The sequence below is a fragment of the Choloepus didactylus genome, chromosome 6, assembly GCF_015220235.1.
Source record: "Choloepus didactylus isolate mChoDid1 chromosome 6, mChoDid1.pri, whole genome shotgun sequence".
In the NCBI taxonomy this organism is placed as follows: domain Eukaryota; kingdom Metazoa; phylum Chordata; class Mammalia; order Pilosa; family Megalonychidae; genus Choloepus; species Choloepus didactylus.
In genome coordinates this window covers 8,901,189-8,919,203 of record NC_051312.1, presented here as the reverse complement: position 1 = coordinate 8,919,203, position 18,015 = coordinate 8,901,189, and the positions used below count along the sequence as shown (strand labels likewise).

Here is an 18,015-nt window from a genome sequence, read left to right as displayed (position 1 = left end):
GAACTGCAAGCCAGGAGCAGGCTCATGATTCCTTGGATTCAAAGCCACAGGGACCTTTGGAGCCTTTCCTCCACCAGCAGGCCCTTGGCTCCTGGACCCTCTGGGGGTCTCTAGGAGAGGCTGTCTCAAGGGGCTTGTTCCTTTGCCTGCTGGGGTGAATCAGCAGTTCTTGGCTTTTCTGCAGAACAACTGGACGTGGTGGGGCGGGTGATGCAGTATGTCAACGGGGCGAGCGTGACACACCAGCTTCCTGTGGCCGAGGCCATGCTGACCTGCAGGCATAAGTTGTAAGTTTGACTCTGGAGGATTTCTTAAAAATAGATCGGGGGGCTGAATGAATCTTGAATTTTCTTTTTTCTTTCCCATTTCCCTTCGTGGGAACTCAAGAGGGTTCGTGTGTGTGTGTGTGTGTGTGTGTTGTTTGCTACTTGCCTTCCTTGCCCTGAGCCTCCCCACCTACAGGGCCATGATTCGTTGATCTCTTTTCCCACCCCCTCAGTACAGAACTCCACCGTAGGGACTGAAATCATATGTGGGAAGCACGGAGTGCAGTTTGCATAATCAGGCTTTTGCCTCCATTTTGAGTGCTCTGCACGTACAGTAATAGGCTCTCCCCATACCCCGAGATGTAACAGTGTCCTAGACCCCTTTGAAGCCGCAATAAAATATGAAAAGCTGCTTTCTCCAGCACTTCACTTAGTCTAACCAGCTAACAGTAAGGCTTTTTCCTGTCTTCCCCGACAGCCCTGACGAAGACTCCTATCAGAAGTTTATCCCCTTCATTGGCGTGAGTACTGACTCTCCTCTCCTCCTTCCTGCCCATGCCCTTGGCCCTCCCCTCCCACACAGGAAAAGCCAGACAAGGATTCTCAACCAGGGGCAGTTTTGCCCCCAAAGGAACATTTGGCAATGAGTGGAGACATTTTGGGTTGCCACAGCTGGGGAGTGGGGTCTGTGGGTGGAGGCCGGGGAGTTGCTCGACATCCTACAACACACAGGCAGCCGCTGCCCCCATCACAAAGAACGATCGGCCCAAGGGTCGCTGGTGCCGAGGAGGCGAACTCTGGGCTAGGATGTGATTAGGCTATTCCTTTTAGCGTCCTCCTTTCCCAGTTCATGACTGGTGCTCCATGTTTGTCATACCAGACCCTAAACTCGGTGCCTTCTGCGGGCTCCAGGGAGAAGGAGGCTGCCGCAGAAATGATGACGGACACCATTCTAGAGAGAGGCTGAGAAACCAACTTTTCTGTCTTCAGATGGACCTTGAGAGGAAGACTCTATTTTTTCACTTCCTATTTAATCAAGAAAAAGTCTCTCTGCCAGGGGATTTTGAAAATAAAGGAAAATCTCCTGGATGTCTTTAATGTCAGGTGGTGCTGGCTTTTGGTCTTGTTTCGTTTGTGGCCACTGCTGGGCCTCAAGGCATCGACCAACCCAGAAAGGGAGGCAGAGCTGTGGAGCCCTGTCAGGGGCAGGCTCACCTCAGAAGGGTGACAAAAACAGGTTTCCATGTATGAGATGATCCAATTTCCCTTCCAGATTAGCTTCCGTCCTTTTCTCGCATCTTCTGAGGATCCTCCGAGATTCAGGAGGAAAGGGGCACGTGCAGATGGGCAAGCCTGGTCCCTCCTGCCCCTGGTCTCTGCAGATCCAGGAGCTCAGATGTCTTGAGTGGTCTTGGGAGACATGGCTTTGTCGAGTCGGGAGTGCCTTGCACACCTCTCTGCCGGCCCTTCAGTCCCTGGGTGGCCACCAGTGCTCCCACAGCCATGTCCCCAGGGCCGTGGGCTCTGCTCACTGTGGCCTCACAGCCAGGAGAGAGATGTAAGAAATAGTAAAAGTTAAAACTGAAAAGCCAAAGGCACTAGCAGCCTCGTACAATGCCAGAGAACAAGGGGAGGGGGATTTGAATCCAGGAAGCCCCAGTGCCAACTTGTTACTCCTGGAACCAAAGCAAGGATGTGAGAGAATATGGGACAAACGGCAGTGTGTGGCAGCAAGTGCTCACAGCAGCCGTCTGCAGGTGGCTCCTCACCGCCACCCCACACGTGTCCACCATCCCCAGGGGCCAGCTTCTCCTCCGCCAGGTACGGGCCCCAGGCCCACCAGTTCACAAGACTTCACCTGTCACTGAACACCGCAGCAATAGCACTCAAATGGTCTGTCTCTGGCCATGTCCTTTTCAGGCCACTGGGGGGCCCCTCTGTCCTCTCCATTCTCTAAGAGTCTAAAATTCCTTGGTAGGCTGAAATCAGCATAGCATCTGGAGAGACATGGGGACTGGGGACTCCCTCTTCCCCACTGTTATTCCTGCAGGTTCCAAGGAGCTGGAGAGGAGAGAGCTGGGGTCAGCATCTTCCCTGTCCCCGCGACTTGGTACAGACAGCAGGCGGGGCACAGAGCCCGGCCCCTCTCAGGAGACATTCCTGTCCCAATGGCAGTGGAAGCAGTCTACCCTGGCTTTCTCCCAGTGGCTCCTAATTTCTCTCTATGACATGACAAGATGGCCCCCTACCCAGGGTGATCGTAGAAGGAATAAGATCAGGATACTAAAATGTTTCCTGCCTTCAAGGTGGGCTTTGCCCTGACCTGCAGAGAAAAGCCCCAAAGTCTCACCTCATTGGAACTGGGTTCTTTTTTTTACACATCACTTAAAGGCCTGAGCTGCTGCAGCTCTGAAAAGACTAAAAGTCTATGATAAAATAGTAGGTAGTGATAGTGGCTGTGTTGCCCGACTGTTTCCATTTGACTTAGAACATGTCCAGCTTTAATGACGTACCTAGTGCCTGTGTCTCTCCTTTCCTCCCAGGTGGTGAAGGTGGGTCTGGTTGAAGACTCTCCTTCAACCACAGGTGAGTATCTCTGTGGTAAGGGTGGTACTTCCCGGCCTTCTCCCTAATCCAGAAGTTGGAGACTTTGGGTGTCCCTAGGGAATTCAGAGTTAGAACAGGGAAAACATGGACCCCTCACTCCCCAGCTGGGGTGGTGACGAGGACAGGTGGGGAGGAGTCCAAGGACCCAAGGAGGAAAGCAAGGCTGCCAGTGAGAAAGGTGGGCACCTTGACCCCTTGCCACCCAGGGCTCAGTGACGGCTTCCTCTGGCCGACTCTGTGTCCCCCCCCAACAGGCGATGGGGACGATTCGCCAGTGGTCAGCCTCACTGTGCCCTCCACATCACCGCCCTCCAGCACAGGCCTGGGCCGGGACGCCACTGCCACGCCCCCTTCCTCACCATCCATGAGCAGCGCCCTCGCCATTGTGGGGTAAGCCCAACTCCTTCCACCGGGCCTGGGGACCGCCTCGATTTTTTAGAAGGTCATAAAGTGGCAAGAACATTGGAGCTAGAATTCAGAGACATGCGACATTGCTGGGCAAGCCCTTGAGCAGCTCTGCAGAGCGGGGAGACCAATGGGCAGGGTTTCTGGCTGAATGAGACCTTGCTGGCCAAGAGGCCCTTCAGGGACCATGAGGCACTGCAGGAGGGTCTGGTTAGGTGACTGCAAGGGGCAGGAGTTTGAGTCACGGTTCCGGCTTTTATCCATTGGGTTAGCCTGGGCAAGGTACTGGGCTGCATTTCGTCTTCTGTGAAAAGAGAGATGAAGTAGCTCCCTTGCAGGCTTGTCGGGAGGCTTAGATAAGAGTACATGTGTTAGTGCCTCGCACACATGAGGTGGGGCCCTCTCATGGGTACTCAGGCCGCTGGTCAGTGCCAGTCACCGTGTGAGGCCCGGGGCTGTAGCAGCAAACGGGACAGAAAGTGCCCTGTGCTCGAAGGGGGGCTCCGGCAATGCAGAAGCAACAGTAAAGACCTGTCGCCTGCGCTAGGTCTAGGAAACACGGGACCAGGTAATGGTGAGGAGGGGGAGGGAGGGGATTGCTTTAGGATCTAAGGTATCTACAGTCCAGCTAGAGTGGTCAGGGAGGCCTCTCTGAGGGGGCAGCTTTCAGGCCAAGGACTCGGGAGTGGGAGGGACAGGAGGGAGAGCACCCCTGGCAGAGAGAGAGAAGAGCAAGGCGTGTGCAAGGAGCAGGAAGGAGGCGTCCTTTTTCTTCTTCCCTCTTTCCCTTTCTTCTGCCTTCACCCGTCTCTTCATTTCCTCTAGTGATGGTTTTTTAGCAGTGGAGAAGGTAGGCATTGGCCAGGGGCTTTTCCAGAACCCCCACATGTCAGTGTCCGAGTCCCTGAAGAAGGCGACATATTGTCAGGTGGAGAGAAGCCTGCCTTGGAGCTGGGACCCCGGCCCTTGGCTCCCTCACCCTCTTCCTCTCTCTCATTCCCCTTCAGATCCTCCTACTGATTGGCCTGGAAGGGACACTTGAAAAATCCCCACATAGCCACATGATGCCCAACTGCCTTGCAGCTCCAGGCTTCCCACCTCCCCCAGCCCAGAGGCTTCTATCCGGCAAGGATCTGGGGCCCTGGGACCCAGCCTTCCCTCGACCTCCTTTCCCATCCAGCGTCAGCTTGTTTTGTACTGGAACCAGGCACAAAGGGGCCGTCAGATGACTTTTGTGGCCTATGTACCTATTGTGTCTGACGCCTTCTTTCAAGAAAACATCAGCCCTTTTTCCTCTTGGAGCTAAAATTATCTCTGAGCTAGAAGAGCTGCAAATAGGAGAAAACCGCAGGTCGCCCGGCAGCTCTCCCCGGGGCGCGGGAGTGGCTGCGCTGTCCCTGCCTTGGCCCCACTTAGCCTCTCTGGCCTTGGCTGGCTTGGGGCCCAGGCTTTGCTCGCTGGACGTGTGCGTGCACACGCGCTTTGTCCCTTCGTAAAGCCCCTTTCCTCTCTGCTTTCTTCATCCTCTTGTGACCTTTGTATTGATTCCCTTACCGTGACTTGGGCCTTTATCCCCTTCCAGCTTTGTTCTTGCTCATTCTGATTCCCCACTTCCAGAGGCACGGACTCGGAGACGGCAGAGATCCCAGAGCGCAGCAAGGGCCTTCTCCCTCTCCTCAGCCAGCCCGAGCCTCTTCACCCACCCTGCCCCCTGGCCGGCCTGGGAGTTGAGACCTGAAGGCAGAACTGACGTCTCCATTTTTGTTTCCCTTCTCCAGGAGTCCCAACAGCCCGTATGGGGATGTGATTGGCCTCCAGGTGGACTACTGGCTGGGCCACCCTGGGGAGCGGAGGAGGGAGGGTGACAAGAGGGACGCCAGCTCAAAGAACACCCTCAAGAGTGTCTTCCGCTCAGTGCAAGTTTCCCGCCTGCCCCATGGTGGAGAGGCCCAGCTTTCTGGCACCATGGCCATGACCGTCGTCACCAAAGAGAAAAACAAGAAAGGTAAGTGACCTCCAAGGCCAAGGAAGACCAGGCCAACCGGGCCGCCTCCGTTTCTTCTCCCAGGGTCTGGGACAGAATCGTGTGGCCCTGGGGTATGGTCCCTCCTCACCTTCACCGCGTGGGACAAGGCCAGGATCTGTCTTCTGAGGTTTATAATGAAGGAAACTGAGGTTCCCAGTGAATCATTTTGTCACTGATTGCAGAGAATCAGCAGCTCAGTGGCCGAGGCAAGAGTGCAGTGGAACCTGTCCGGCCGTTGCCCTCAGGGATGGGCCGTGTGATCAGGGAGGACATGTCCAGGCCACAGCTCTGTGGTCACAGGACCCTGGAGCAGAGCATTCACACTCAGCACTGAGGCCAGGCCAGAGAGGCTTCATGAACAGAGGGACATGGGTGTTTTCTAAGAGTTAAGGGGAGTGCCGTCCATTCTGGCTGAGAGACAGCTGAGGACAGGCGAAGCTGGAGGTGGCCATGACCAGGCCAGTGCCGGCCAGTGCTCGCTCCCTCAGTCCCGGTTGTAAAAATCCTCGGCTCTGGCTGTGCACCTGGACTGGCTGGTGTGATCCTACGGCCCTCACAGCCTGCCCCACCAGCTCTCGGGAAGGTGGCTTCCTTTACCTGCAGGAGCCCACCTCTGCCGGATACTCCCCAAAGCAGCTGTGCCAGGCCTGCAGCCAACCCCATGGACGGCGCGGCAGAGGGACGGGTGCCTAGGGACAGGTGGGCCGGTCAGCTCAGCCTGGCCTTCCCTGTTTTTGCCTCCTTCCCAGATGAAGGAGTGAAATATGGAATGCTCACCCCGGCATCCCCAGGCAGAAGTAGTACAAACGCATGTTGCCTCGGCGTCCCTCCCGCCAGGGCATGGGCATGCTCCACCAAGGAGGCAGGCTCCCCTGGCAGAGCCCGGGTGGCAGATGACGAGACCAAGGCCCAGGGGGAGGAGTGGGATCTTAGCTCCTTAGTCACAGGACTAGGGCTGCGACCGGGTCAGGAACGCAGAGATCCTGCTGCACAGCCCGGAGCTCTTTCTTGGAGCTGGGGAGTGCAGAGGAGAAAGGATGGGCTTTCTGCGGATACCTGCCTTACCAGGAACTCCCCTTCCCACAGGAGAGAGGGAGTGGCAGGAGGCTGGGGCGGAGGGGAAGGACTGCTTTCCCAGGGACTGTTACAGAGGAGGTTCCTGTTTGCTTTCCAGTTCCCACCATCTTCCTGAGCAAGAAACCCCGAGAAAAGGAGGTGGATTCTAAGAGCCAGGTCATCGAAGGCATCAGCCGCCTCATCTGCTCCGCCAAGCAGCAGCAGACCATGTTGAGAGGTGGGGGCCCGAGGCAGGAGAAGGGGGCATGGGGGTGGGGCCGGGGGAGGGAGCTGGCCTTCCTGGAGGGGCCCTGGGGAGATGGCCGTGGCAGCCCTGGTCACCCCTCTTTTCCCTGTTGCCCCCAGTGTCCATTGATGGAGTTGAGTGGAGTGACATCAAGTTTTTCCAGCTGGCAGCCCAGTGGCCCACCCATGTCAAGCACTTCCCAGTGGGACTGTTCAGTGGCAGCAAGGCCACATGAGGGCACTGTCTCCGGGCCACTCACCCTCCTGGCACTGCTGCCCCGGCCTCACCGCCTGCGGGCAGGGGGAGGCCAGCAGCCCCAGGCCCCAGATTCCCTCTCCTGGCCCTGGGGGCTGCATTTCACTTGTCCCATCCTGAAGGACACTGCCACTGGGGCTGCCACTGCCCCCGCCCCACAGCTCAGACCCTCCTGGTGCCACCCCTCCTCCTCCCTCTGCGGCCCTCTCCCCTCCTCCTCTCCCCCCTGCTCCAGGCCAAGGGCCGGTTGGTTTTGCCTTCTGGCACCTGTTAGTCCCTGGAGTTGAGACCTCTGGGCCTGTCTCCCCTTGTGGCCCCAGCTCCTGAACTGGAATAGGAAACCTGGATGACTGAGCCCACAGCGGGAGAGTCCAGTCCTCCTGTCCCAGGCCCCAGGGCACGTCTTCTCAGGCCCAGCTGCCAGAGGCCACTCATCCCGCCTCCCTGAGTGGGTCCCAGGGGCCAAAGAGCAACTGTCTGCCTAGGGCTAGGGCCACCTGCCACCTCCTGTGGGGACTCTGCCTTGCCCCGCAGCTGGGCACCCTGAGCTCACAGGGCAGGAGGCAGCCCCACCCCATCCTCACCCCAGGACAGTGTCTCTGTGGTGACGTGGTGTATCTTGGGGTGGAGGGGCCCTCCCAGTCTCCCACATGCACGACTTTCTCACCCACCCCCAAGGCCCTGTCGATTCATGTGTGTCCCTGAGAGTTTTTTGGTTCTTTGCACGGCAGTCTCCGGGTCGTTCTGTGTGCCTCGCCCTGTGCTGCCGTCCTGTCCTCGTGGCTTTCTCCCTGGTTGATGCTGCCCACCCTCTCCCTCCCGCCCTCTCCACCCGGCACAGATCCGCCTCTTCCCGCAACTCCAGTCTCTGAGAGATGGGAGGCAGGCCCGCCTGGCCACCAACGGGTGGTTTGCAACCCCAACCACCCCTCTCTCATCGCACTTTTCCCATCCGTGTCACTTTTTCTCGTCCCTGGGTCTGTTCTCCCCACCTCCTCACTCCTCGGGCCCCCGACCCAGATGGGGCTCTCCCCGCTGGGTTCAACGTGGCTGTGATCCCACTCCTCCAGCCTGGCCTGGGCAGGGACCCCATCCTCCCAGCCAGGCTCCCTCCAGCAGGCTCTGGGCCCTCCCTCTCACCACGGTTGCGGGGTCTGAGCCTATTCTTGGCCTTGGCTGTCTGTAGAGGCTGAGAACAGAGTCTAGATCACAGCCCCCAGCCCTCCATCCCAGCCAGCATCTCCAGAGCTTTTTCATTGCCCTCTCATTCCATCCTGGAAGTTTTTGCACAGGACTTCATTTTGAAAAGTGTTTTTCTCATCCTCCATACCTCCCTACACTCTCCTCCAGCCTCACCCATGGCTCAGTCCTGCTGTCCAGAGCATCTGCCTGGGCTCCGCTGCTCTCCAGGGGCCGGAGAGAGGGCGTGGGGTGGAAGGGGCTGAGTTGATGTTGGATTTTTCATTCAATAAACCGGTGATTTCTTACCAACTGCTTCTGTGCCTCTCACTGGGCTGCACCCCTCCCCTCTCTGCACAGCTCATTTAAAGTCACCTAGGAATGTGGGTGGGAAAAGACGTGTGTGCCGTGTTCTCCACTGTGGAAACGGAGCCAGGAAGGTGTTCCGTCCAGTGTGAGGGAAGCAGAGGTCAGAAACAGGAGAAGTAGGCCTCATGTCCCACCAGAGCTTCCGCAAGTTGGGGAAGTCTGGGGCCAAAAGGGTTTTTGCCTCTGCAGGTGTCTGGGGTAGGGCTGGGTCTATCTGATGTGTGCATATTCCTGCCTGCCCTTAACCTCAGAGATGGAACAGTCGTGGCCACTGTTTCTTGGGGGCCTGTTTCTTCCAAAAGGTTCCCAGGACAGCGAGTGGCACCTAAAGCCGCCTCTCCTGGAGTCAGAACTTGGCCTCCTTACCCTGCCGGACAGGTGAGTCTGCTGTCACTGCTCCGTAGCCAGGTGACCCCATGGAGGGAGGCACTGGGACCCGGCTGTGGCCCTGCTCAAACCCTCTGAGCCTGGGGAAGGGAAACAATGCCTCTTCCCAAGGGAGAGAAACCACTGAGATCCATCAACGTGCCCCAGAAATAATGAAGCACAATATGCGCAGTAGCTACTGAACAGGGCATAAAATCTGGTTGGTGCGAGGAAGCCCCCAGAAGGCCAGTGCATTCTCTGTAATTAGAGAGGACATGAGTGTGGCCCGAGAGCAGAGGAGTGCCCCGTGAGAGGCCTTCCCAGGAGCTGGGCAGGGAGGGCCAGGGGGGAGCCCCAAGCAGAGGGCAGATGGGACAAGTCGACCCGGACCCCCCAGCTCCTCACCCTCTTAGGTTCTGGCTCAGAACCTAGAAGAGAGTTAATCTTGGTGAGGACGGGGTATCTTCTCCCGGCCTGTGTGCAGAGGGCTCTGGCGCTCTGCATTCCCTCCTGTGGCCGCCAAGGCCATCCGGTCCCCTCCCTCTCACCTTCTCCAGGGCTTTGCGCCTGCGTTTCCCACCTCCCTCTCTCCACCCATTCTCCCCCTCTGCTGGATCTTTCCTGTCTGTGTCTGCGAGCAAACCTGCTGTCATACTTCCCATGTTAAAAACAAAAGACAACTCCTCCTGGCTCCAGGCCCCTCCAGCTGCCCCACCAAGTCCTTGCTCTCTTAGAGCAACACTCTCCAAAAGAATTACCTGTGCTCTCGGTCTCCACTTCCCCCACTGCCCTCAGGCTTTTTTTCCTGGGAACCCCTCGAGGAGTTCCCTTTCCAAGGTCACCAGGGACCTGACTTGCCAAATCCAAAGGTCAGTTTTCTTGTCTGACCCATCATAGCATTTGATGCAAATAATCACTTCCTCCTCGAACTGCTTTCTTCGCTCGCTCGTCCTCGGGACGCTCTCTCTGGCTCTCCTCCCACCTCTGGCTGCTCCTTCTCATCTTCCAAGTCTCTCAACACCAAGAAACCCCGGGCTGTGGCCTCCAGCGGCCTCTCACCACACTCAGCCATGGAGCCTTCTCCTGTGCAGAGACTTCCCCTCCTAGGAAACGGCAGCTCCAAGTTAGCTGGGGCCAAACACTTTGGAGTTGTCCTTGCCTCCTCGTTCATGCCCAGCATCCAATCCCTCAGGAAATCCTTTCAAACTACCTTCCTCCAGAGCCAACAGCTTCTCCCCCTTTCACTGCTGCCATTTTCTCCTGTCTAGATAATGCAGTAACCTCCTAATTACCTCTCTGCTTCTACCCTACTCTTGGGAATCTCCACACCCGTTTCTCAAAGGCACAGAAGAGACCAGGCCCAACTTGGTCAGATGTAAACAGGTCCTCTTCCTACAACACAGGCAGACACAAAAGCAAGCTGTTCATGAGCACGGACTAGTTTGTTGTTGAATCTTTTCTTTTCAGAGAGATCTTTTTAAAATGTTGATCAGGTCATGTTAAACGGCTGATCCAAACTGGCAATGGCTTCCCATCGTACTAGGAATATAATCCAAAGCCCTCACCGTAACCTCCAAGGCCCTACCTGATCTGACTGCCCCCCGCTAGCTGTTTGATCTTTTCTCCTCTCACTCTCCCCTCACTCCCCAGCCTCCCTAGACAACTGGGCACCCTTTGCGTCAGGGCCTTTGCACAGCTGTTCCTGCTGCCCCTCCTGCTCCCGTGTCCAGTCCAGTGGCTTCAAGTCTCAGCTTAAATGTCACCTCAGAGAAGCCTTCCCTACTCCACCCATCCAAAATAGCACCTCCCTTTTCTCTTACCCTCTTTATTTTTCTTATTAGCACTTCTCACTTCTTTGCATTTAATTTTTCATTTATTTGTCTCCCTCCACTAGCATGTAAGCTCCAAGAAAAGAGGATATTTTTTTTTCCTTTTCCCTGCTATGTCCTTGCTGCCCAGGATGCTGCTTGGCCCATCATAGGTGCACAGTGAACATATGATGAATGAATGAATGAAGAGCCGTTATTCCACTGAGATGTGAACCCCAACCCCGCAAGCACAAGGACTGAGGCCTCAGCCCAGAGGCCACTCAGGCTTTCCTGACAGCCCTGTAGGAGTCACTCCTTGTAAGAGCAGCAAGATCGACTCCTGCTGGGAGCAAAGAGGAGGAAGTATAGGAACAGTTTCCAGGATTCCAAGCAGAAGGCAACTCAGTGGAAGGTAGAGACTCAAAGACAGTGAGACGCCCGACCTCACCATGGGAGAGTTGGGGCCAGGTGGGAGCCGAACTTCCCCTGCCGCCAGGAACAGTCTCGAAAGGCAACGGAATGGGCATTCTGGTAGCAGGGGGTGGGAGAACCCTTAACTAACCTGCACGCCAACTCCAGACTGTTTGTGTGTGTGGTTTTAATTTAAATACACCTTTTTGTTTTAGAATAGTTTTAGTGTTTACAGAAAAGTACAAAGATAGTTGTCCTGTAGCCATCACCCAGTCTCCCCTGTTGCTATCATGCTACATTACTACAGTCCATTTGTCTCACTAATGAACCAACATGATCCATTATTAACAATCTTCACTCAGATTGCCTTAGTTTTTCCCTAATGTCTTTTCTCCGTTCCAGGCGTTCCCATCCAGGACACCCCACTACATTTAGTAGCCATGTCTCCTTAGGCTCCTCCCGGCTGCGACAGTTTTCTCAGACTTCTATTTGGTCACCTTAACCAGGAGGACTGATCAGGTATTTTGTAAAAAGGCCCCTCCGTTGGGATTTTTTTGGCATTTCTTCCTTGCGGCTGAACTGCTCACAGGTTTGGGGGAGGAAGACATGGCAGTGAAGTGCCCTTCTCAACATACTGATTCATGACAGCATGATGAACTTGACCTTGACCTTGACCACCTGGCTGAGGTTTCTCCCTGCAGAGATAACCCATCCACCCCCAGCGCTTTCCATGCTGTACTCTTTGGAAGGAAGTCACTAAGCATAGCTCACCTAACAGGTGAGAAGTTATGCCCTGCATACATTATTTGAATTCTTCTGTACAGGAGATTTCAGACTAATGTTGTAACTACTACTTTCCACCACTCCCACTGCTGTGTCCAAGGACCGATAGCATAAATAGCCATCAGTATCCCCTACTGGACAGTTACTTTTAGCCAGACTGCTGCTGTTGTGCTTTAGGTATTTCACTTCATTTAATCTTTAGAGTGGCCCTATGTAATCAGTTTTGGCTGTTACTCCCTTTAACAAAGGAGGAACCAGCGGTCAGACAGCCTCCCCTCCAAAGTCTAGCCTCTCAGATCTAACACTCACTTGACCCCTGGAATAATCACAGACATCTCAAATGCAACAGGGCCAAAACAGAACTTGATTTCCCTGGATCCTCCCTAATCTTCATAAATGGTACCCAGCATACATCTAGTTCCTCAAGCCAGAAACCACCAAGTCCATCCTATATCAGCCCTGCTCCCAGTCTTTGATCCCCAAGCGTAGGCCTGAGCACCTCACGCCTTTGCTTCAGACCCTCTGGTAGCTTCCTGATGCCCTTTGAACATAACCCAATCCACGGGCCTCCAGAACCTGCACAGTCTGGTCCCCCAGCCTGGGACTTCATTTTCAGTTGCTCTCTCCCTGATGCTCACCGCCCCTGAGCCACAACTGATCTTTCAGTAATTCAGTCCCTCCTCCCTGCACCACGGCTTCCCCATACTGTTCTTTCTATCCTTTTCCTTTACGACTCAGCCTCCATATCGCTTTCTCAGAAAGGCTTTCCCGACCACTGTACCCAAAGTCTGATTTTAGTGTCTACCTCAACCCTTCTATCGTAGCAGTCACTGCCACTGCATTAAGTGTCTTTTTACAGAAAAGACTGTCAGCTCCAGGAGGACAGGGGCCCAGGCTGACTTGCTCACTACTGCATCTCTAGGACCTGTCGCTCTGCCTGGCACATGGCAAACACTTGCTCTGGGTTGGCTAAACGAATGAGTAAGGGGTTATGTCACTTGTCCAGAGTGTACAGATTGGCTGAGAAGGAGCCAAATTTCCAACCCAGGTCATCTGACTCCAGATCATCTTACAAGGGCCTATTGAGAGCCCAACTCTGCTTGGAATCCTGGAAACCATCCATGCATTCTATAAACATTAAGTTCCTGCCGTGGGCCAGTTCCTGTCCTAGGTATGAGGACCCAAGGATGAATACTATAAGCTGGGGTCCTTAGCTATGTGAGAACTCTTACTATAACAGGGGAAACAAACAAATTGACAACTGCCATTCAGTGTGACAAGTTGCATGGGAGCGCTCAGGTGGAGCATCTAACCCAGCCTGGGGGAAGAAGTGTCCAAGATGTCCCAAAGGAAGTGACACCACAGCAGCATCTTAAAGGCATCCAACACAATGGGTGTTCGGGGCATGTGTGCAAAAAACAGAGATCAGAGAGAGTGTGACCTATTCTGAGAACCACATGTGGTTTACTGAAACCGAAAGGCAGTGGGGCTGTGACAGGGCAGAAAAGAAAAGAAGAGGCCAGGGCACTGAAGAGCCTCAGGAGCTTTATTAATATTCTTCTTTGCCAGAGCAAGGATCAGGCACTTTATCCTAAAGTCAATGGGAAGCCGACAAAGGATTTTAGGCAGAGAAGTGTGACGACTAACTTTAGAAAGATCACCTTGCTACAATGCACTAGCCAGACAAGACTGAAGACCAGGAGATGAGCTGGAAGACAGTTGCAGCAGTTTAGAAAAGATGTGAAGATGGCTAAGGATAGAAGAGTTGCAGAGAAATGGATAGACTCAAGCATTATTTAGGAGGGAGAATCATCGGTTTTGGTGGCTGGTTAAAAGATGAGGTTGAAGGAAAGAGTCAAGGACAGGGACCTGCTATCCGCCCTGGTGAATGGGCAAATGGGGGAACATTCCTGGAGATTTGGAAGGAAGATGGGGAGTTTGGCTTAGGACAAGGGGGTTGTGTACTACTCAGGGGTTGACTGGCATCCAACTGGAGGTTGAATATGTGGGTCTGGATGGAGCTCAGGGGAGTGATCTCGGCTGGAGATGGAGATTTGGGCTGACATAGGGGAAGGGCAAGATGGACCCACACTGGGCTGCTCTCTCTCAGCAGGGCACCTACTGCCAGTACAAACATCCTAGCACTTGGTTACTGTGATGATGAAGTTCGCCTATCAACTTGGCCAGGCTGTGGTATCCAGTTGTTTGGTCAAGCAAGCGCTGGCCTGATTGTTACTGTGAGGATATTTCATGGATTTAAATAAGCAGTAAGTTGATTGCATCTATGGCTGATGACATCTACAATCGATTGAAGACATTTTGTCTTCAACAATGACAGATGTATCATGCCATCAGTCGAAGGCCTTAAAAGGAGAAGTGATGATTTCAGCAGTCAGAAGGGAGAATTTCCATCTCTACTTCAGCCAGCCAGCTTCTCCTGGGGGATTAATTGAAAACATTCATTGGAGTTCCCAGATTGTGGCTTGCTCTACAGAATTTGGACTTGCCCATCCGCACAGTCACATGAACCAATTCCTATAAAAAGATCTCATAATATTTTATAAATTAAATTATAAAATATTTTCATAAAATATTTATAAAATATATATATACACATATACTTTTGGTTCTATTTCCCTAGAGAACCCTGACTCATGCAGTTATATTCAGACTCACCTTTCTATTTGTTGCCTTGTTTGTTGTGTGCTTTCATTCTGAGTACATTTTCTCCCCAGTAACACTCGAAGCAGAGACTGCCCTATATCTCCTATTTTTTCTCCTCACCCTCCCTCCACTCACTAGCACAGCGTCTGGCACATAATTGTGGTGGTGATAATAATAATAAGCAACTACAAGTAATAGCATCACTTTTGTGCAAAGCATAATGTTAAGATTTTTAACTATGCTATTTTATTCGGTCCTCTCGAGGAACCAACAAGGTAGGTATTAGCCACCCCATTTTACAGATGTGGAAACAGATGCAGTTACAGAATGTGCCTAAAGCCACACAGCTAGAGAATGCAGAAACCCGCTTTCAACTTGGCTCTGTCCGACCCCAAAGCCTGTGCGCTGTCCCTCTGCATGGAGCAGGGACCTGTCTATTCTGGCCGGGAGGCCCCAAGAAAGAGGACACAGAATCACCAAGTGTCTGCCAGGGAAGGAACCGGAAGCCTTTTGGAAGCTCCAAGCAGATTTGATTTTGGGATCAGTGGACAACAGAACTGACAACCAGGGTTTCCCAGGCAGAGCAGGTTCCTCAGGAAGTGGCAAGCTGAGCCCCTTGTCAGGGTGCCCCCCAATCCCAAGGTCTCTGAGCGAAGCCGCCAACATTTCAAGGCGGATAATATCCTTGGTGAAAGTGCCTCCAACCATTTCAAAGAAATGGAGGGGAGCTAGCCAAAGGAAAAAGAATAATTTAAGAAAGCAGATTTGAGTGGGATGAATACTTCAGAGGATCCAAGGGGAAGGGGTAGGAGCAGTGGGAGTGATTTTCAGGAAGAAAACAATATTAAAAGTAGCAAAAAAAAAAACTTCCCCAGGCATGGGATGGGGGTGGGTGAGTGGTAAAAGCCAATGAGCGCTGCAGAAAATGGCATAAGGAGCTGAATCACCACTGGCCATGGATTCACTCTGCTATTCTCCGTTTATTGAGTTCCCATCAACTACCTGGCATGGAACCAACAGCTGCTGGGGGAGTGCCGAACAGAGCAGAATGAAGAAACAGCCCCTTCCCTTGGGAAAAGCACAGTATAATCCTTGGAGACAAGATAAAAAGTCAAGTGGCTGAAAAGGTTGAACACGTGCAAGGTTAAGCACAGAGAGCAAGATAAGAGCCTGAGAAGCCCAGCTTCCCTCCACCCGGGCACGCAGGGGAGAGGCATGGTCAGATGCCTTAAGAGAATCACAAAGAAACCACAAAAGCCTGCAGAGATTTAGCAGAGAAGCCAGGGCAAAAAAACAGCAAGAATCATAAAGGGGCCTGGAAAACGTTCTTTGCATTTACCTGGGAAAAGATGATAAAAGGAATGTGCTCCTATATTAGACAAAGCACAAAGAAATAAAGCAGGGCTCTGAAGTGTGCATTTGCACTTGGGTATGTGTTATGTGCACCTATGTGGGTCTGTAATCTCATACACATGGGAGTGTGCACATGATCACATAGGTGTTCTGGGCCTTTGGATGAACCAGCCGGAGGTTGTGTGCGAGAGTGTGTGTGACTGTACTTTTGTGTGAGTGTGAACAAGTAGAGCCAGCAACCTGATTCAGTTCTCTTGACTTCTACTGCATGTGGTCAGCCTCCCTCACCCACTGGCACAAAACGGCCTGAACTCGAGACTAAAGAAGAATGTAGCAGTCACTGGGGACCTGAGCTCCCAGGGAACAACAGGATCACGAGCCGGCCCCTGCTCTCCTACCTTCCCCTCTCTGGGCCTCAGTTTCCTCACCTGCAAAACAAGGACATTTAAGCAGCAGCTCTCAACCTAGGGGGCACGTCACTGGCACCTCTGAAGTTCTAAAATACCAAGAGATGCCCAGGACCCACCCTGGCACCACCGAACCCAAACCTCCAGAGGGAGAGCATTTGAACCAAGTCCCTCCCCAAGAGATGCCCAAACCCAGCCTTGTTAAGGAGAAGGAATAGGATGGCGAGGTGAGAGTCAGTCATGGTCCAAGGGGTTCTCAGTGGCACAGAAGGCAGGCTGGGAGGGTGAAGGATGACAGACCCCAAATGCAGAGGATCCCAACCTTCAGGAGCTCTGCCAGAAAACCAGCCAGATGAAATTGACAGGGATAAACTCAAGCTCTGCACTGATGCTAAAGAAAAACGTCAATGGCCACAAGCCACTAGCAACAGCAGGTGCTTTGGGGGAGGGGAGCCGGATGGCTGAGGACAGCAGAGAGAGAACTACATACATTTCACTATACTTTTTGTGTCTTTTGGATTTTGTTTCATATGAATGTATTAGCTTTCCTTTAAAAAAAAAAAAAATCACTGGGAAGAAATCATTGGTGGAAGCCCAGGCTTGGGGAGAAGAACCTGGCTGGACTGTACCTAGGATGTACAGATCCAGAGGTTTAGCCGACCACGAGCTTAACTTGAGCAGACACATCGCTGTGCTGTTGGCATTAGCCTCAGGGGTGGACAGAGGGTGTGTGGTCAGGGAGGACCACCCACTGTGAGCGGTGCAGTTTGCACCTTGCCTGGGCCACTGGACCCTGGGCAGAGCACCACATTCTGAGAGGTATCTGGAGACCACTAGGCTTGGGCAAAGGGGCTGGGGTTTGTCAGCCCAGGCAGAAGACGGTGTGGGGTGCCACTGCTACTCCAAATATCCTCTCTGGTAAAAGGGAGCCTGAAGAGACAGCCACAGCTGGGGTGAGCACTGCAGGAAGGCACTTTTCAGTTAAAGAGGGAATTTCTAACCTTTAGAGTTTTCCCACAGCAGAGTGAGCTTCTGGTCACAGTACATACTCAAACTAAGGTTGCTGGACCATCTCCGTGAGAGATGGTGCTGAGGAGATTCCTGCACACACCAAGATGCCCACTCAGTCAAGTCTGACTCTGAACCCACTCTGCCTCAGCAGACATGCCCCAGAGCCCTGAGGCACCAGTGCCAGGGCTTGCTGCATAGGTTTTGTCCCTCAGGGTGGTCATCCTGCTGTCCTGACCTGGAGGCAGTGGGGTCAATCTGGAGTCGCCACCCACCCTGGGCTGTGGAGTGCTGGACCAGAGCCCCAGGCCTGGGAGGGCCCTGGCAGAGCCAACAGGTGCATCCTCTGCCTCTTATTAAACAACACACACTCTGTGCCGGGCAGGAGCTGCTCTAAGATTAAACAAGACAGAGGGGTCCTGGCCTGCATTCTAGGAGACAGCAACCCACAAGACAAGGGTTAGACGGGCTAAGTGCTCTAGAGACAGTTAAATGGGCACAGAAGGGCCGCTCTAAGCCGCAGGAGTCCTCTCTGCAGAGGTGACATTTTCTCTGAGCTCCAAACGACATCACCACAGACCAAACATGCTCCACCCCACAGAGGCACGAGTCTCTGTGTTGATACCTAGCTTCCCCTTGCCACCCCTTTCTCCTTTACAGCCAGAAGCCTCTGTCCACGCCCCTCAAGAAGCACCGCTAAGAAGCTGTGAATCCCCAGCAGGGACATGGACAGCTCTGAAGGGCGCTGGAGCAGAAGCAGACTCAGAGTTGTGGTTGAGACCCACCGTCTGGAGATCTGGGTTCA

General features: G+C 53.6%; 1 protein-coding gene across 2 annotated transcripts in view; it reads left to right on the top strand.

The window, feature by feature from the left end:
- The window catches only part of PACS1 (phosphofurin acidic cluster sorting protein 1), a 170,648-nt gene extending 162,298 nt beyond the window's left edge, over positions 1–8,350 (top strand). Inside the window, exons 18-24 of one of the 2 annotated variants that reach the window (XM_037838047.1) lie at positions 185–287; positions 745–787; positions 2,810–2,852; positions 3,128–3,263; positions 5,057–5,283; positions 6,479–6,598; positions 6,727–8,350. In XM_037838047.1, coding sequence (XP_037693975.1) covers positions 185–287; positions 745–787; positions 2,810–2,852; positions 3,128–3,263; positions 5,057–5,283; positions 6,479–6,598; positions 6,727–6,842 — 788 coding nt within the window. In that variant the 3' untranslated portion in view covers positions 6,843–8,350. Of the gene's footprint in view, positions 1–184; positions 288–744; positions 788–1,146; positions 1,370–2,809; positions 2,853–3,127; positions 3,264–5,056; positions 5,284–6,478; positions 6,599–6,726 lie in introns of those variants that run through there. The other variant, XM_037838048.1, reaches the window with a different exon arrangement.
- Positions 8,351–18,015: the final 9,665 nt, after the last annotated feature.